The sequence below is a fragment of the Paroedura picta genome, chromosome 3, assembly GCF_049243985.1.
Source record: "Paroedura picta isolate Pp20150507F chromosome 3, Ppicta_v3.0, whole genome shotgun sequence".
Classification (NCBI taxonomy): Eukaryota; Metazoa; Chordata; class Lepidosauria; order Squamata; family Gekkonidae; genus Paroedura; species Paroedura picta.
The window spans coordinates 73728464-73747247 of NC_135371.1; the positions used below are offsets into that span (position 1 = coordinate 73728464).

Below are 18784 nucleotides of genomic sequence, written 5' to 3' on the forward strand. Positions count from 1 at the left end.
ATGCTAATTAAAAATGTGCCTCCCGGAATTCTTCACCTGCTGGCTCCTCTGCTGCATCTAGCGCTTCCTGACATTTTGCATGGCTGCTTGAAATGGCAGAAGAGGGGATCATGCTATACACGCTCCCTGTCAAGGAAGACAGGCAGTCCCTGTCACTCTTCCCCTGTCAAGGAAGACAGGCAGTCAATCACCTTTCTCATTTAAAGGAATCACAATGGCAGCTATCTTTTTAAAATACAAGTTCTTAGTTTAAATGCCTATGCATCTATTCATCTATTCATAGATGCATAGGGCTTTTTTTTTACTGCCACCTCTCTTGGAATCCTGAGCCTTGAAGCTGTTATGTTATTTTTCCCCTCATTTTTTTTTTGTGGTGGGGAGAGGCATGCCTTTAGTGTAAACTGGTGGGGAAAAGTTTTTTTCCTCTCTGTCTGGGTGATTGTGTGCCTATTCGTTGCCACAGGCAGTTTTTTTTTTTTTAAATAGAAAGGCTTGAGGGCGGGCTCTGGAGCTGGAGATCTCACTGGTTTGGTAACACACATGTCTTTTGCTCCTGGCTTGCTAGTTGTTCTCATCCTGCTAGCGCTACTCTGCAAAGTAGAGTAGCACTAGCAGGAAGAGAACAAATCCAGTTTTGTGGATTTCCCTGCAAAGGCTATAAAATGGAGGATGCAGCAGCCAGTTTGCAGATGTTAAGCTGGATGTCCATGACGTCGTGCAAAATGCCCCCCCCCCAATGGCATTTATGAAAGGATTTCACTTTTTTTAACGAATATGGAATGGTCCTGAAGGTCTTGGAGGGCCCATATCCAGTGTGTGCTGAGGCAGCTTTACTGGTTGCCAGCTGTGTCCTGGATCAGGTTTAAGGTTCTGTTTTTGATTCTTAAGGCCATTTGCATATCTGAGGGACTGTCATTGGCCTTATTCTCCCCGCAGGGCCCTTCACTCTGCGAGTGCAAATCTGTTGGTGGTCCCTGGCCTAAGAGAGGTGTGTCTGGCCTCAACCAGGGCCAGGGCCTTCTCAGTCTTGGCCCCAACCTGGAGGAATGAACTCCTGGAAGAGCTAAGGGCCCTGCAGGAGCTTTCTCAGTTCTGCAAGTCCTGCAAGGTAGAGCTCAACCAGGCATTTGGTTGAGGCCAGAGCAATTAAGTTATTTGGGCCCTCCTCACCATAGCTGTAATACCATGTGATCTCTCCGCTTATCCTTCCCCCCTCCCCCCAAGTCACAGTAGGGGTTTGTTGAGTTGGGTGGTGGGATTGGGGATTGGATTGGTGCGCCGGGCAAGGGCTGGAATGGCAGCAGCAGGGTGCATAATCGGGGCTGCCTTGCTGCCGCCATCCCGGATTTCTAGCCCCATGCATAATCGGTCTATGTGTGTGTGCGCCACGGACTATAGTCTTTTAAGCCATTTGCAAGTTTTGGGTGGGGAGAGAAGATTCATCTGTCTCCAGAAAAAAAGTCACTTGCTAAATGTGTGTGTCTTGTAACTGTTAATGGCATAGGAATAAGGCCAGTGAAAAAAGCAGGCAGTCCTACACAAAATATGCCTCACTAAGCAGCCTCTTCTGGAGGAATTCTAAGCAGCTCTTGTATACAGTAGAATCTATTCCTCCCAGTAAAGTGTCTTTAGTGCTAAAGTCTCCATTCCATAAAAGCTCTGAATTAGCTTCTGAAGTTAAGCTTCTGGACTGGGAATTTTATAATTCCCTGCATTAGTAGACATACATAAAAATGTCATTTATAGGATTTTTAAAAAGCCTTTGTAGCATTTCAAGTACCAGCTGCAAGATACTGACAATACTGTGTTTGGAATAGCAACTCTAGTTGCTGCTGACTTTTTAAATGCATACTTCTGTGTCTTTTTACAACTGTTTTTCAGCTGCCTTTGTGTTTGGGTGAATAACCATGGCTAAGGGTCTCAAACAGGCTTTCTCAATGGGTTTCGTGAAACCCTGGGGTCTCTTGATTGCCCCAGAAGGGCTTCTCAACTGAGTGGGAGTTAATTTTTTAATATATTTTTTAATTTTAAAATATCAATCATAATATGACAATATGTTGTCCTCCCCAATAGTCAATGATGGGCTTTGAGGATGTGGAAAGGAGTGGGCTGGTCATAAAAATCCTTGCTGGCTGAGGCCTGTTGCATGCGGCAGCAACTGGAGGCCAGAGAGATAAGTACTCTCATTTTAATTTAACTGGGGGGGGGGGGCAATAGAACATGATGCCACATCTGGTGGGAGTTCTAGGCCATGGCACTTCAGGTGAAAGGTGACTTCTGGGGAGTGGCAGGAAGGTGTGTCCTGCTGACATCAGTTCTGAGTTTTCTTGAACCCTGAAAAATGTTTCAGGGGTTTCTCAACAATAAAATGGTTGAGAAAGGCTGGTCTAAAACAACAAATATATCCAAACTTTTAAATATCAAAGACCAATTGCCTCTATTTGCATACAGACTCTTTTGTTTTAAAATTAAATCTCAGAGAATAAAAGTGTCTTTTGAAAAGCAAAGGGAAAGCAAAAGAATGAATTATTTCAGCCCCATGGACAAATACAGAAAAACTGGTTTGTTTTGAGTTTTCTCCCTACTGGGTACTCAAAGCAGCTTACTAAGAAACACAAAAATATAATTAAAACTAACAAAAATAGCTACTAATATCTCTATTGTACAACTCTAACACTCAGACTGGCTTACTGTGCAGGCTCACTCAGGCCTGAAAGCCAGTTTGGTGTAGTGGTTAGGAGTGTGGACTTCTAATCTGGTGACCTGGGTTTGATTCTGCACTCTCCCACATGCAACTAGCTGGGTGACCTTCTCCTAGCCTCACCCACCCCACAGGGTGTCTGTTGTGGGGAGAGGAAAGGGAAGGTAAGCCGCTTTGAGACTCCTTCGGGTACAGAAAAGCGACATATAAGAACCAACTCTTCTTCTTCAATGGGTCACTTTCCAACTTCAGTAACAAAGGGGAAACAAGAGCTCAGCCCAGATCCTATTCAGCTATTAGACATGTTCCCATAATTCCCTCCTAATTTAAATTGGATCAGGTCCCACCAGAGCTGGGCCCCCAAAGTTTTTTGAACCTGCAGACACATTTGGAATTAAGATACATTATGTTGGCACAGCTACAAAATGGCTGCCATAAAATGACTGATGCCAGAGGTGAAACCAGTCAAAGAATGGTTGCACTGGCTTACTTTCAGTCATGCTGTGAAGAAAACCTGTGTTGATATGATGATGATGATGTTATCCGTTCAGTTGTGTCCAACCCTCGGTGATTCTATAGGAAGGTTTTCTCCATTCATCTCTGTGAATGACCGCTTCTTTCAGTTGGTTCATGGTCATCCCTGTATCGGCCTGTATAGGCCCTGTATTTGATAGCCGCTGTCAAAGCAAAGTTTCTAAAAATCTGTGCAGCCAGTGCACAGTGATCAATCAGAAGTGTTGCTGAGCAGAAACCTCACCTGGCCCTGCTTATTTAAAAAAAAAAACATATGTTGGGGGCCTGAAAAGGTGTCAGTGGGTACCCAACTGTCCACACACACCATGTTGGGGACTCTGCACCAGAGTTTTAAAAACTTACGATTATGATTATGATTATGATTATTTAATTTATATCCCACCTCCCCCCGGAGGCTCGATGCGGGTCACATAAAAACCAATCCTCTAAAACAATAAAAGCACAATAAAACATAATACAATTAATACAAAAGTTACAAGAATATAGCTAACCCAATTCCACACCCACTAAGAAGGAAAAGGGAGGGGGCAGATGACAGACGCAACCGTCACATTTGTGAGGGGGCTAGATCTTCTTGCTGTCCAGCCTCAACCGAAAACCTGGTGGAAGAGCTCCGTTTTGCAGGCCCTGCGGAATGATGACAAAGCACTGGCAAACCACCCCGTATTGAGTCTGCCATGAAAACGCTAGAGGGCGTCACCCCAAGGGTCAGACATGACCCAGTGTTTGCACAGGGGATACCTTTACCTTTAAAGGTAATGTTATAGACACTGCTGTGAAATAATCAGAGCCACAACAAAGACGGCTAACAGCAAGAGGGTTTATTTAGAATACATATTTGCAAGCATGGAGAGAAAGCCCATTGGTGCATTCTCTGAAGTCTACATGAGTGCAGCTCATTTTTATGACCTTGATATATCTTCATGATGTATCCTCCCTTACTGTCCCTTTGACCAATCAGGTCGACGATGGATGGCTATATATCTTATTACAATTTTCTCTCTTTGTATCAAAGAGTACATTTCCTTTTGAGGTATACATTTCCTATTTTGAAGCAAGCTCATCTATAGATATAATGCAGCTGTTACATTCTGTCTCGACAATAAGGCCATTTCAAGAGTCAGACAAAGAAAAGCTTAGCCCTGTACATGTGGCATTTCTTCAACCATTCATGAACTTAAAACAAACTATGGATAAAGTATGGCTAAACTGTGTTCCACAAATCTATATAATCCATACCAGTAAGAATCCTGTAAATGCTCAAAAACTCTTTATATATATATATATATTTCTCATGTATGCCAGGGTGGAGTCACAGTGTTCAAAAAAGTTTCTGGAAGTACAGTTGCCAAATTCTAGGCAATACCTGGAGATCTCTCCCTATTACAATTGATCTCCAGACAACCTGAAGAAATTGGCTGCTTTGGACACTATGGCATTATACCCCATTAAGATCCCTCCCCTCCCCAAACTCTACCCTCCACAGGCTCTACCCCCCCCCCCCGCCCACATCTCCAGGCATTTCCCAATACAGTGCTGGAAAGCCTATTCCCCAGAGTCCATTTAAGTTTGCACCTACTGCTTCAGTTACTCCATCCAGCCACCTCATTCTCTGTCGTCCCTTCTTCTTTTGCCCTCAATCGCTCCCAGCATTAGGCTCTTCTCCAGGGAGTCCTTCCTTCTCATGAGGTGGCCAAAGTATTTGAGTTTCATCTTCAGAATCTGGCCTTCTAAGGATCAGTCTGGGCTGATCTCCTCTAGGATTGACCGGTTTGTTCGCCTTGCAGTCCAAGGGACTCATAGGAGTCTTCTCCAGCACCAGAGTTCAAAAGCCTCAATTCTTTGATGCTCGGCCTTCCTTATGGTCCAACTTTCCCAGCCATACATTGCAACTGGGAATACCATAGCCTTGACTAAACACACTTTTGTTGGCAGGGTGATGTCTCTGCTTTTTAGGATGCTGTCTAGATTTGCCATAGCTTTCCTCCCCAGGAGCAAGTGTCTTTTAATTTCTTTGCTGCAGTCCCCATCTGCAGTGATCTTGGAGCCCAGGATAATAAAATCTGTCACTATCTCCATTTTTTCCCCATCTATTTGCCAGGAATTGAGAGGGCTGGATGCCATGATCTTCGTTTTCTTGATGTTGAGTTTCAAGCCAACTTTTGCACTCTCATTCTTCACCCGTATCAACAGGCTCTTTAGTTCCTCTTCGCTTTCTGCCATTAGAGTGGTATCATCTGCATATCTGAGGTTGTTGATATTTCTCCCTGCAATCTTGATCCCAATTTGTGACTCCTCTAATCCTGCCTTTTCCTTGATATGCTCGGCATACAAGTTAAATAGGGAAGGTGACAGTATACAGCCTTGCCGAACTCCTTTCTCAATTTTGAACCAATCAGTGATTCTATGTTCAGTTCTCACTGTTGCTTCTTGACCTGCTTATAAGTTTCTCAAGAGACAAATAAGATGCTTTGGTATTCCCATCTCTTTAAGAACTTGCCACAATTTGTTGTGCTCCACACAATCAAAGGCTTTAGCATAGTCAATGAAGCAGAAGTAGATGTTCTTCTGGAACTCCCTAGCTTTCTCCATGATCCAGCATTTGATCTCTAGTTCCTCTGCCTCTTTGAAATCCAGCCTGTACTTCTGGAAGTTCTCAGTCCACATATTACTGGAGCCTAGCTTGTAAAATTTTGAGCATAACTTTGCTAGCATGAGAAATGAGTGCAATGGTGCGGTAGTTTGAACATTCTTTGGCACTGCCCTTATTTGGGATTGGAATGTAAACTGACCTTTTCCAATCCTGTGGCCATTGTTGAGTTTTCCAAATTTGCTGGCATATTGAGTGTAGCACTTTTACTGCATCGTCTTTTAAGATTTTGAATAGTTCAACTGGAATGCTGTCACCAGCAGTAGCTTTACTGTTGCTCTGACTTCCTAAGGCCCATTTGACTTCACATTCCAGGATGTCTGGCTCCAGGTCAGTAACTACCCCATTGTGGTTATCAGGGATGTTAAGCTCGTTCTTGTATAGTTCTTCCATATAATTTTGCCACCTTTTAAAAATCTCTTCTGCTTCTGTGAGGTCCCTACCTTTTTGGTCCCTTATCATACCCATCTTTGCATGAAATGTTCTCTTCATATCTCCAATTTTCTTGAAAAGATATCTGGTACTTCCCGTTCTATTGTTTTCTTCTATTTGTTTGCGCTGTTCATTTAAGAAGGTATTCTTATCTAGCTTTTCTCTGGAATTCTGCATTCAATTGGGTGTATCCTTTTCTTTCTCCCTTGCCTTTCACTTCCCTTCTCTCCTTAGCTATTTGTAAAGCTTCCTCAGACAGCCATTTTGATTTCTTGCATTTCTTTTTCTTTGGGATGGTTTTAGTTGCTACCTCTTGTACAATGTTGCAAACCTCCGTCCATAGTTCTTCAGGCACTGTCTATCAGATCTAATTCCTTTAATCTATTTGTCACCTCTACTGTATATTAGTTGGGGATATGATTTAGTTCATACCTTAGTGGCCTAGTGCTTTCCCCTAATTTCTTCAATTTAAGACTAAATTTTGCAACAAGAAGCTGATAATCTGAACCACAATCAGCTCCTGGTCTTGTTTTTACTGACTGTATAGAACTTCTCCATCTTTGGCTGCAGAGCACATAGTCAATCTGATTTCTGTGTTGATAGTCTGATGATGTCCAGGTGTAGAGTCATCTCTTGGGTTGTTTGCTATGACCACTGTAGTCTCTTGACAAAATTCTACCATACTTTGCCCTGCTCCATTTTGTACTCCAAGGCCAAACTTGCCTGTTATCCCGGTTATCTTTTGGCTTCCTACTTTAGCATTCCAATCCCTCATGATGATAAGCACATCATTTTTTGGCGTTGCTTCTAGAAGGTGTTGTAGGGCTTCATAGAACTGGTCAACTTCATCCTCTTCAGCAGCAGTGGTTGGGGCTTAGACCTGGATTACTGTTATGTTGAATGGTTTACCTTGGATTCGAACTGAGATCATTCTGTCATTTTGGGGATTGTATCCCAAGACTGCTTTTCCTACTCTCTTATTGATTATGAAGGCTACTCCATTTCTTCTGCGAGATTCTTGTCCACAGTAGCATACCTGATGGTCATCTGAATTAAATTTACCCATTCCTTATTTTCCTATACACCCTCACTTTATTGAGACAGAAGTGTTGGGATGAGAGAGATTCAGACACACACGCAGGTATCTGAGTGTAAGGGAAGTCTGCCGATTTTCAGTCCAGCACCCCCCGAAGAACAGCATCTTTTATTAACATCACTTGCACATAACATGTATCCATGTATCTCTTTTGGCCTTCAGGCCAGTACTCAAACACAGAAGCTTCTTGCATGTAAGCGTACAAGCAGCTATTGTTCTTTGTGCTTTCTACTTGCATTGCGATAACAGCATGTTCAGCAGTTCACTTTAGCAATACACACACACACACTAGGCCTGCACCACACAGAAGAATCTTTAGAGAAAGAGATTAGTCGTCTTCTTGAGTGGTTGAATGTAGAAGTATGGTCTCCTGAGATTTTCATAAAACCATTTTTCAAATTTAACAGGCAAATGCATGTCCACCCCAATCTTTAAAAACAAGTGAAAAGGTGTCATGCATTTCAGTAGGCTTTAAATCCACACTTAAGATGTGGGCTCACACCACATGATGTTGAGTCAAGTCCCAATTAAAGGAAGTCCAAGTCCGCAGAGCCTTGTTATGTAATGCAGAGAGCTTACCTAGGCAATACTGGAGAGGGAAAATGGCAGGGCTGCTATTGCAAATCCCTCACTCTTCTAGGGTTCCAAGGACACTGCGGTGTAAGAATTAGCCTGTGGCAGTGGCTCCTAGTGGCTTCATGAAGATATTGCTAAGAATCTGCAGATCTACATAGCCAAGAAGCATTGTTTTTGTGTCCCTACATAGTTCCTCAGTCAAGCAACGCTAATAATACAACTATCATGGAGGAGGGGAATCCACAAACTTATATGATGTTAAAAAAGAGGCCTGATGATAAAAAAAATGAGAACCACCAGCCTATGATGTCACTCTGAAGCATCGCCCAATACTCCTCCCTCCCCTTTTTAGCTGCAACATTTGTGAGGAAACTTTCCGCCCTATTCTTCTCCTTTCCACCAGGGCGCGCATTTATCTGCTTCTTTGTATTCGTTGAGTTAAACAAAATTAAACAAAACCTGTCTCTCAACCGGCGGCATGGCTTTCTTCTGGTTCGAAGGTCACACCGAAATGCTCAAAAGACAGTCTGAAACTGGTATCTTGCGGTCTCGACTCCTAACGTGCCGCTGTAAACGGGCACGATTCTCCAAAGGCTGGAGATGCAGCGGGCTCTTTTGGATGCTTATTCGATTCCGTGAGAGACTCTGTTAATTTGAGCACGTGCCTTTTACAAAAAATAATAATCCTGCTTTTTTGAGGGATCAGTATCGATTTCGAATGCCACGGTGTCTCTTTAAATTAACGTGCTGACGTCGCCACTGCTAGGGAGCCCGGCTTTTGCTCTCCTAAGTCGGGATAGGTAAAGAAAACGGATGGCATCTCTAAGGCCCGCCCACTGGCCTCTTAAAGACTCAATGTAAGACTACGGTTGGAAGGATTCTTGGGTTGCGGTTGCTACGTCACGGAACAACATCTGCAGGGGAAGGGTGAACGCTGGTTTCGATCGGCTAATTTGATAAGGCATCGGAATTGCGTGCAAAATCGAAGGGCTCCGGGTTTGCTTGTGCATGCATCCTAGCCGCAGCCGCAACCATTCGCTATGAAGAGTCGGTCTCTCTGATGTATCCCAGTGGACCATGAGGGACATCATGCCTGGGGCTGTCGAGCGAGCCTTGATTTGTTCTGTTGCTCTCCTCTTGCTTTGGCTAGGGCTGTTTCCTGCTCAGGCGTCGGGAGGGAGAGGTGAGTCTGAGGGGGTAAAACCCAGAATCTCTCTGACTGACTATAGCGTCTGGATGTGAGGGACTGGAAATAATGGGAACCGTTAAAGCAGCATGTTTACCTGTGTATTGGGGAGTGTGTGGTGCTAGAAGCTTAATTTGCATCCTCTACCATGGTCTGGTAAGATAACTTTTTTTTGAGGGAGGGTGGTGGTTTAATGTTGTGTTCAGGAACCACAGGTATAGGATGAACCAAGAGGGAAAAGGTTAATACCTGCCTCTGCTTGTTTGTTTCCTAGAATATAAAGGGGGTGCAACAGGTATGCCTCAGGGGATTGATACAAAAATAGAAATATTTTCCCCCTCATGTCCTTTTGTAACATACTAAACACCACATCAGAACTGACTGAGATAGCAGATAGTAGCTGTGCTTAAAAGTGCAGTTCTAGAAATGGGTAAAATGCAGGTCCCTTTAATTGTAGATACCTCTTAACATCTTCTTAATCATCTGCCCCTTATAATGAGTTTGAAGGAGGGCAGAATATGAGTAAGTCCTATACACAGAATGCAATGCTTTATTATAACATGCTGTCAATGTGCCCCAGGTAAGGGATAGTATGGTTAATAAGAGACAGCCCTGGATTTGGCCATGGGAAATAGTTCAGATTCTCTGAGATGGAAGTTAGGTGAGGCAAGTAACAGTCTAGTGGCTATTTCACTAGATTGCTCTGGGCAGAAAGCAGAGAGAAGTCTTTGTATCCTTTTGTAGTGTGCCAGTAAAATTGTGCAGGTGCTTATTACTAATAAGATGCTTTCCTGCACCCCACAAGCTCCAGGAACAACATAGCATTTATTTTTACACAAGCTTGTAGTCCTTATGGTAATACAGAAGGATAAAGTGTAGACAGAATAGGGGCTTGTGTGCTTTGTTCTTTTGGTACTGCTGAATAAGTTGCTCAATAACTTGGCTACCGAACTCCATGTGAGGGTAGCCTAGTGTTCTGATTTGTGTGTTGGACACAACCATGTAGCTGTTTCGAGTAGTTGCTGCATTTTAGTCCCATTTGCAAGGTTGTAAGGATTAAATGGGGAGTGGGGTGGGGAAGGAATGAAGGAACTTTTATTTGTTATCCAGAATTATTGGGGAATTTCAACTTCTTGCAGACTTTAATCTTGTCATGGTCTCAAAATCCCCCCCCCCCCCAAGAAAAGAAAAACCTCTTCAGAAGTGATGTCCTACCAAAGGGTACACTACTGAAAAGTCGGTATTCAAAGCCCAGTAGGTTAAGCAAGTAAAATGTTGACTTTTATCCTTGAAACATCAGCCACAGGATTCACCCATTATGATTTATTGAGGAAAACTCCTTGCTCACATACATACAGATCCTTTAGCTCTCTACTGTATCTCTCCAAATGAAATTGGTCAGTTGTCATGCTTGGAAGACAAAACAATGCCAACTGCATGGAAATAAAACTGCATTCCTTAAATTATGTTTGTATCTTTGTTTATTTATTTTCTATGCCAAGCCTCCTAGACCAGCTAGCCCACAGCAGCTTACAACATTATATCCATAACCATAAAACCAACAAACATTTATTTCTTTAAACTTATACCCTGCCCCTCCTCTGGTTCAAAGGGCTTGGGGTGGCTCAGTACATTCCATTAAACAATCTGCAAATAGAGATTAAGCATATTTACAAAACATTAAATTACAATCCATAAAATAGCATCCTAGCTCAGGCTTCAGAATAGAGCATGATCATTTGGCACCCAACAACCACTATCTGAGTGATTATTCAGTCTATGTTCATTCATGTGTGTGTTTGTTCTCTCTCATATGACAGACTTTCTGTTTATAAAGTCTTCTATGAAAGCTTGTTAACATGTGTGGTTGTAACTTATGCCTCAGTGTTCCTTTATTTTGGCAAGCAGAGACTGATTGTTTCCACACTGACAAGATGGTTTCAATGGCTGCACACTTGGGGTGTGTGTAAATATTCTACTTTGGAAATAAATGCAGTTGATGATTTGCAATGAGAAGGATCCAGAGCACTTAAAGACCCCGATGGCTAAATAGATCATAGGTTAATGGCTTTTGTACTGCTTTTCCCAGATGTCCTTTATAAATTGATACTGGGGGTTTGAGCAGATCCTTATGTTTCCCCAGAGACGAGGAATGAAGTGCACTTCCAGGTGCACCAGGATATCATAGTACCTCAGTGGAAAGCAGATGGAGACGTTGGCAAGGACAAGGTAGGTTTCCTACCCACAATGCCAGGAATGCTGATTCTCCTCCCTTTCTCAGAAAGGTTACCCTTCTTTGATCATTAGTAGAAATGGTTTATCAGTTGGCAATTTAAGACTCTTTTAAAATCCTGCTCAAGCTGGATTCCCTGAAACTTGACTCATCTGCAGTTGGGGTAGCTGGCCCAGTCCCCATGTTTGTGAATGACTGCTGTGTCACCTTTGCAGCTGCCACAACAGCAATGCAAGAGGTGACAATGCAGGATGCAGAATGGGGGGCCCTAGTGACTGTGTGGCTGTTCTTCTCTCCCCTCTCTGCCATCACCATAGCAACTTGAGACATGACAACCGTTCAAATACTTAAAGAAGGCTATCATGTCCCCTCTCAACCTCCTTTTATCCAGGCTGAACATTCCCAAGTCCCTCAACCTATCTTCATAGGGCTTGGTCCCTTGGCCCCAGATCATCCTCATCGCTCTCCTCTGTTCCCTTTCAATTTTATCCACGTCCTTCTTGAAGTGAGGCCTCCAGAACTGCACACAGTACTCCAAGTGTGGTCTGACCAGTGCCGTATACAATGGGACTATGACATCTTGTGATTTTGATATGATGCCCCTGTTGGTACAGCCCAAAATGGCATTTGCCTTTTTACCGCTGCATCACACTGCCTGCTCATGTTTAGCTTACAATCCACAAGTACCCCAAGGTCTCGTTCACACACAGTGTTACCTAGAAGCATATCCCCTATCCGGTAGGCACACTTTTCATTTTTCTGACCTAGATGTAGAACTTTACATAGAATCATAGAATCATAGAATCATAGAGTTGGAAGGGGCCATACAGGCCATCTAGTCCAACCCCCTGCTCAACGCAGGATCAGCCCTAACCATTCTAAAGCATCCAAGAAAAGTGTGTATCCAGCCTTTGCTTGAAGACTGCCAGTGCTTGAAGACTGCCACTTATCTTTATGCTGACTCTTTAATAATGGCATAGCCTTAAATAATTGTCAGACAAGTGAGTGCACAGAAATAATAAAATTTATCTTGAAGCTATTTTAAAAAGTATGGTTTTGTTTCTAAACACTCCAAATATAATTGTGAAAACCCAACAGTGTTAATGTCACAATATATTCCTGTTAAAAGAAAACACAAACACACACAATGAGTCACAGAGCTCGATTAAACCAATTGAAGGGGAAATATCTGATTATTTAATACTGTTAAAGATTATTTCTGAAGGGTGTCTATTTCCAATATAACTGACAAAAATTAACCATTCTCAAAGCATTTAAAAGTAACCATCTCCTACCTATAGTGGATAGTTCCTCACATTTTCTTCCCTTTCTTCAGCAGTTTACTATCAAAAACAATACGTCGTTTGTTACTGTACAATTAACAATAGTAGTTTATTACTTTATTACCTTATTAACATTCTTCCAGTTTCCTGAGTTAGGCCATTTGTATTCATGTTCTGCAAGGAGGTAAGGTTATGTGATTTGTGCACAGCTACTGAATGACTCCGTGGACAAACTGGGATTTGAACTCAAGGCTTCCAAGCCTGTACGGTGGCACCTTTAAGGCGAACAAAGTTTAATTCTGGATATAAACTTTCATGTGCATGCTTTGTCAGATACATCTTAAGTGTGTAACTGGACTTAAACTTTGTTCTCTAGCTTCAGACTAACACAGCTACTCACCTGAATCAAACCTACATCCAGTATGACACCTGGCAGACCATGCTAGATCTTGAGGGTGTGAGGATGTTCTACTATGTTCTTCCTGTGGCCTTTATTTATTATTCAAATGAGAATAATAATTATTATTCAAATGAGAACAAGATGCAATTTAATAAAGATGAGTGTAAAGTTCTGCATCTGGGTCAGAAAAATGAAAAGCATGCCTACTGGATGGGGGATACGCTTCTAGGTAGCACTGTGTGTGAACGAGACCTTGGGGTACTTGTGGACTGTAAACTAAACATGAGCAGGCAGTGTGATGCAGCGGTAAAAAAGGCAAATGCCATTTTGGGCTGTATCAACAGGGGCATCACATCAAAATCACAAGATGTCATAGTCCCATTGTATACGGCACTGGTCAGACCACACCTGGAGTACTGTGTGCAGTTCTGGAGGCCTCACTTCAAGAAGGACGTCGATAAAATTGAAAGGGTACAGAGGAGAGCGACGAAGATGATCTGGGGCCAAGGGACCAAGCCCTATGAAGATAGGTTGAGGGACTTGGGAATGTTCAGCCTGGAGAAAAGGAGGTTGAGAGGGGACATGATAGCCCTCTTTAAGTATTTGAAAGGTTGTCACTTGGAGGAGGGCAGGATGCTGTTTCTGCTTGCTGCAGAGGAGAGGACATGCAGTAATGGGTTTAAACTTCAAGTGCAACGATATAGGCTAGATATCAGGAAAAAGTTTTTCACAGTCAGAGTAGTTCAGCAGTGGAATAGGCTGCCTAAGGAGGTGGTGAGCTCCCCCTCACTGGAAGTCTTCAAGCAAAGGTTGGATACACACTTTTCTTGGATGCTTTAGGATGCTTAGGACTAGTCCTGCGTTGAGCAGGGGGTTGGACTAGATGGCCTGTATGGGCCCTTCCAACTCTATGATTCTATGATTCTATTCCCAGGGCTGCCATCACATGAGGACATGCTACTGTGAATTACACTGCAGTCATAAGAAAGTGTCATACCCACTGAAATCCATTTAATCTACTGGGATTAGAATGGTGCATCTCTTTTTAGAATTACAGAATAACAGAAACAGCAGTTCTTGGGATGGCAGCAGCTGAGGAAAATCCAGTTAACTGCCTTTGGGGAGGAGCAATTCTTGCATTCTGGTGGGGATTAGGGATGCCAGTCCCCAGGTGGGACCTGGAGATTGCCTGGTTTTCCAGCTCATCTCCGGCTGAGAAATCAGTTCCTCTGGAGAAAATGGGTCATTTGGATGTTGGACTCCATAGCATTATGGTCCATTGCGGTCCCTCTCTGCCCCAAATCCTACCCACTACTGGCACCACCCCCAAAGTCTCCAGGTATTTCCTACCCCAGAGCTGGCAACTCTAGGGAGGAGGAGGAGGGTGCTGGGCAGCTGCACCTTTTGGCGGCTTCTTGCTGGGGGTCCTGAGCTGCTGCAGCCTATGGCGTCATGACACTTTTGGGTTGTTGGCTGAGATGTGGAGATGAATGGGGGCCAGGTGGCTTCCCTCTGGTCCATGGACCTCCTTTAAAGAAGGATGGTCAGAGGTGGCTCAGCCTCCTGCCAGCAATCCTCTTGCCCTCCCTTAGATTTATGTATTTATTTGTTGCAGCTGATGTTTTAAAATGCTTTTTTGCCATGGACTCAGGGCTACTGTTGGCTGGCAAAGCTGGGAAGGAATTCTATCCAGAATTCTCACCAATCTCATAACCAAAGGAAATTTCCCTATATTTGTAAGGCATGCGGTTACTCACTTGTCACAATACAGTTGTAGTCTGAACTCCCATACTTTGGCATTTCTGTGTTATCTTTTTCGTCTTCCATCCCAGCTGGTTTCCACTCCAGGCACATTTACAGCTATCTGCTGACATACATCCCATGTATCAGCAATGATTGCTCATATAGCAGCAGAACCACGGCTGATTGGCTGTAGGAACAATCCAATTATATCTGGCTTTATTTATTTGTTTATTTATTTATTTGGATTTTTATACTGCCCTTCCCTATAGCTCTAGGTGGTTTACATAGAATGTTATACAAAATTAAATAGAACATTATAACAATCTGTCAGGTAACAGTCATAATATAGCATAGTATGAACAACAACACTGACATATCCCTGAGGAGATCAAATTGTTCAGTTGTAGAAGGGGTATTGGGGGGGACGGACAAGCAGATGTTGGTTGGCCTCAAGAGAATGCCTGGTGGAGCTCCCTTTTGCAAGCCTTGCGGAGTTGTGGAAGTTCGGGCAGGGCTCTGATCTCCTCAGGGAGCTCGTTCCACCAGGCGGGGGCCAGTACTGAAAAGATTCTGGTCCTTGTTGAGGTCTGGCATGTTTCTGGGGCCAGGGATCTGCAGCCAGTTGGAGGTCACAGAGCGTAAGGCTCTTTTGGGGGTATAGGCAGGGAGGCAGTTTTAACTGTTCACAAAAGTTTTTCAGCGACTCCAGATTCTAAGGCAATTTCCAGCCCTGCAACACATTTATTCCTTACAATGTCACAAATGGAACTGTCGGAGGAGATAATATAGTGGGGTTTTTTGCTCTCCCTTTGAATAAAAATGCGAAGTAATTGGGAAGCAAGTACAATTTTTCTCTGGCTATGTGTGTGGCCATGCACATATGCCTTTGATCACAGATGCAAAAAGATGCTAGATTTTAGACTCCCTCTACTACTAAATCAATTGAAAGGTTAACAGAAAAGAAGACTTGGTTTTTATACCCCACTTTTTGCCTCCCAGAGGAGTCTCAAAGCGGCTTACAATTGCCTTCCCTCCCTCTCCCCACAGGGAGGGAGGGAAAAAATAAATAATAAAATAAAAGACTGCCCAACAACAAAAGATAATAATAAATTAATAATGCATTTTTATTTTTAACCCACCCCTCTGAAATGCTCAGGGTGGGTGATAACAGCAAAATCCACACCCATGTTTTTAAAATGTAAAAGAATTCCAGTATATAAATGACCCGCTTTAACATTCCCAGATAGGGGAGTCCTCTAGCACGAAGCCAGTCTTATGACTTCTCCTATTCCTCCTAGTGGTGAGGCTAGCTGTTTTGGTGGACCTCAACCATTAGCTTAGTGGAACAACTCTGTATTACAAGCCCTGTGGAATTGATCTCACAGGAAATTGAACCCATATATTCTGGGTCTCAAAATGCCCAATTGAAACAGTACAGCAGGAATTATCAATTCATTTAAAATTCAGCATAGATAGACACACAGTGCCTCTGCTGTTGTAATTAGTTTAAGGGACTGTGAACAGCAAGAGAGAATGTTCTCCTGTGTAAATGCTAATAGCTTTTTATGGAGTGGTACCATGAAGAGAGTTCAACTATGGTTCACTTGCTGCTATGTTTGAAAACTCTTTTAAGGAACAGAAGTGTTTAGTCCAAATATCTGACTGGGTTGACTTTGAGCCAGTCAACATTTCTCCACTTAACTTACCTCACAGGTTGTTGTGAAGGCAAAATGGAGGAGGCAAGAAACATATTCACTTGAGTACCTTAAAGAAAATTCGAGACAATATTGTAGATATACACATTGGGGCTTTCTTATGTACTACAGCAAATATGAGAACGTATGTTAATATTTTTTCAGTTTTCTGCACATTGGTTTTGCAGCATCTCAGCGCTCGCCTGGTGGCAGTTGTACTTCCCACTTCCTGACGTTAACAGGAACATCCCAGGGTTGGCATGAATCTGGCCACCAGTTGGTGTTGAGCAAGGGAATACTGGAAAATCAGCATTCCCTTTCTTGCCGCATGAGCAATTATCCAGCCAGCCAGCCATCCGATTTCTATACCGCTCTTCCATATGGCTCAGGGCGGTTTACATACAACATGGGGGATACATGGAATGAATTAATATATATTATAAACAATACAACAACAACAATAATCTAAATAACACAATTTCAGTGATATTAAACAATATAACAGGAACAGAACTTAGATAAGGCCCTTAGCGAGGACAGACTGGTTCAGGCCATGGAGAGGATGTCTAAGGGGGGACCTGTTGTCTGTCTCAGGTGAATGCCTGGTGGAGGAGCTCCCTTTTGCAGGCCCTGTGAAATTTTGGGAGTTTGGACAGCGCCTTGATCTCTTCAGGGAGCTCGTTCCACCAGGTGGAGGCTAGGGCAGAAAAAGCTCTGGCCCTCGTGGAAGACAGACGTGCCTTTTGGGGGCCAGGGATCACTAGCCAGTTGGCGGTGGCAGAGCGTAATGCTCTTTTGGGCATATAGGCAGAGAGACGGTCTCTTAGGTACACTGGGCCCAAACCGTGTATGGCCTTGAAGGTAAGAACCTTAAGCCTGATCCAGAATTCAATTGGGAGCCAGTTGAGTATAGGCTGGATGTGAGATCTCCACGGTGTACTGGTGAGAATCCTGGCTGCTGCGTTCTGCACCAGTTGCAGTTTCCGGATCAAGGATAAGGGTAGGCCTGTGTACAGCAAGTTGCAGAAGTCCAGTCTAGAGGTGACTGTTGCATGGATCACTGTGGCTAGGTGTTCTAGTGCCAAGTAGGGCGCTAGTAGCCTGGCTTCCCATAGATGGTAGAAGGCCTGTCGCACTACTCTTGTGATCTGTGTCTCCATGGAAAGGGAGGTGTTGAGAATCACTCCCAGGTTTCTGGTGGAGTGGGCTAGAGCATATGTTGGGACTGGACTATCAGGAAGTGGAAGATCTACACCCTCCCAAGTCATCCTGTCCCTGCCCTTGCACACACACCCCTCCCGAGCATCACTTCTGCCCTCCTCCGCCCAATTTCCTCCATACTTTTTTCAAAGCACTTCTTGCTAGTTCACTTCTGCCAGGTTGACAAGGGTCCTCTGGCTTCTCTTGTGGTCAAGAGAGCCTAACTTGGCTTCTCCCTATCACAGAAGTACTTTAAAACTTCTGGTCCCTCTTACCCTAGAGCTGTGCTGCAGAGCCAAGGGAAGCAATTTTTTAAATTTTAGAGGTGTTATTGTGCAGTAATGCAATAATACCTTATAAAATGTTATTAAAATGCTTCCCTTGACTCCACAGCATGACTGTGGCCACAGCTGTGCTGCGCAACCAAGGGAAAGTGGTAGGGGCACCCCTCGGCTGCATGGCACAACTATATTCAGAGGTGCACTGCGGGGCTGAGGGAAAGCATCGAGGGTGTCCTACTGCTCTTTCTTTGCTCCACAGAAAGGTGGGAAGGAAACAAGCTTCTTTTATCCCGCTTGGTTCCCTCCGCCCCCTATTTGATCCCTCCTGAGATCCAGATTTTGTGCCACAAGCATCTCCTCTGGAAAGCATTCTGAATTTTGTCACTCCCCCAATTGACAGGATTGCTTATGATTTTGTGTCTTCCTTTTTGGTTTTGTTCCAAGTTACCCCCTCCACCACTGCTATTTCCACCCCCTCTCATAACTCAGACAACAGCTTTGCTGAGCCAGTGTTCAAAAGAGCATCCCAAATATGAGCATACAGGAAACAGTGCATTCAGTAAGCCCATGAAATGGTGGAAATTACTGCGTTCTTATGCAATAATATCTCCTTGAAAAATTAAAAATATGCTTCCCATGGCTTAACAAATGGTTGGAGGCGAGAGTCATGGGTGTCAAAAGTCTTCGGGGGGGGGGGGTGCATGACAAAACAACCCAGCCTTTTAAAAGCCCAACTGATATTACAGATTCGTGTGCTAACACAATTGTAGCAATT

The 18784-nt window shown here is 43.6% G+C and overlaps 1 protein-coding gene and 1 long non-coding RNA gene across 8 annotated transcripts in view; one reads left to right on the top strand and one right to left on the bottom strand.

Moving 5' to 3' along the window:
- Positions 1 to 18784, bottom strand: part of LOC143832263 (uncharacterized) — a 28319-nt gene that overhangs the window by 7739 nt on the left and 1796 nt on the right. Inside the window, exons 2-4 of the long non-coding RNA XR_013229166.1 lie at positions 16541 to 16598; positions 14849 to 15021; positions 12704 to 12751 (exon numbers count right to left, since the gene is read on the bottom strand). This is a non-coding gene — a long non-coding RNA (uncharacterized LOC143832263). The remainder of the gene's footprint in view (positions 1 to 12703; positions 12752 to 14848; positions 15022 to 16540; positions 16599 to 18784) is intronic.
- The window catches only part of ADAM19 (ADAM metallopeptidase domain 19), a 166327-nt gene continuing 155970 nt past the window's right edge, over positions 8428 to 18784 (top strand). For 2 of the 7 annotated variants that reach the window (XM_077326402.1, XM_077326403.1), the window contains exons 1-2: positions 8437 to 9172; positions 11319 to 11404. In XM_077326402.1, coding sequence (XP_077182517.1) covers positions 9067 to 9172; positions 11319 to 11404 — 192 coding nt within the window. In that variant the 5' untranslated portion in view covers positions 8437 to 9066. Of the gene's footprint in view, positions 9173 to 11318; positions 11405 to 18784 lie in introns of all 7 variants that reach the window. The other 5 variants (XM_077326401.1, XM_077326404.1, XM_077326407.1 and 2 more) reach the window with 4 other exon arrangements.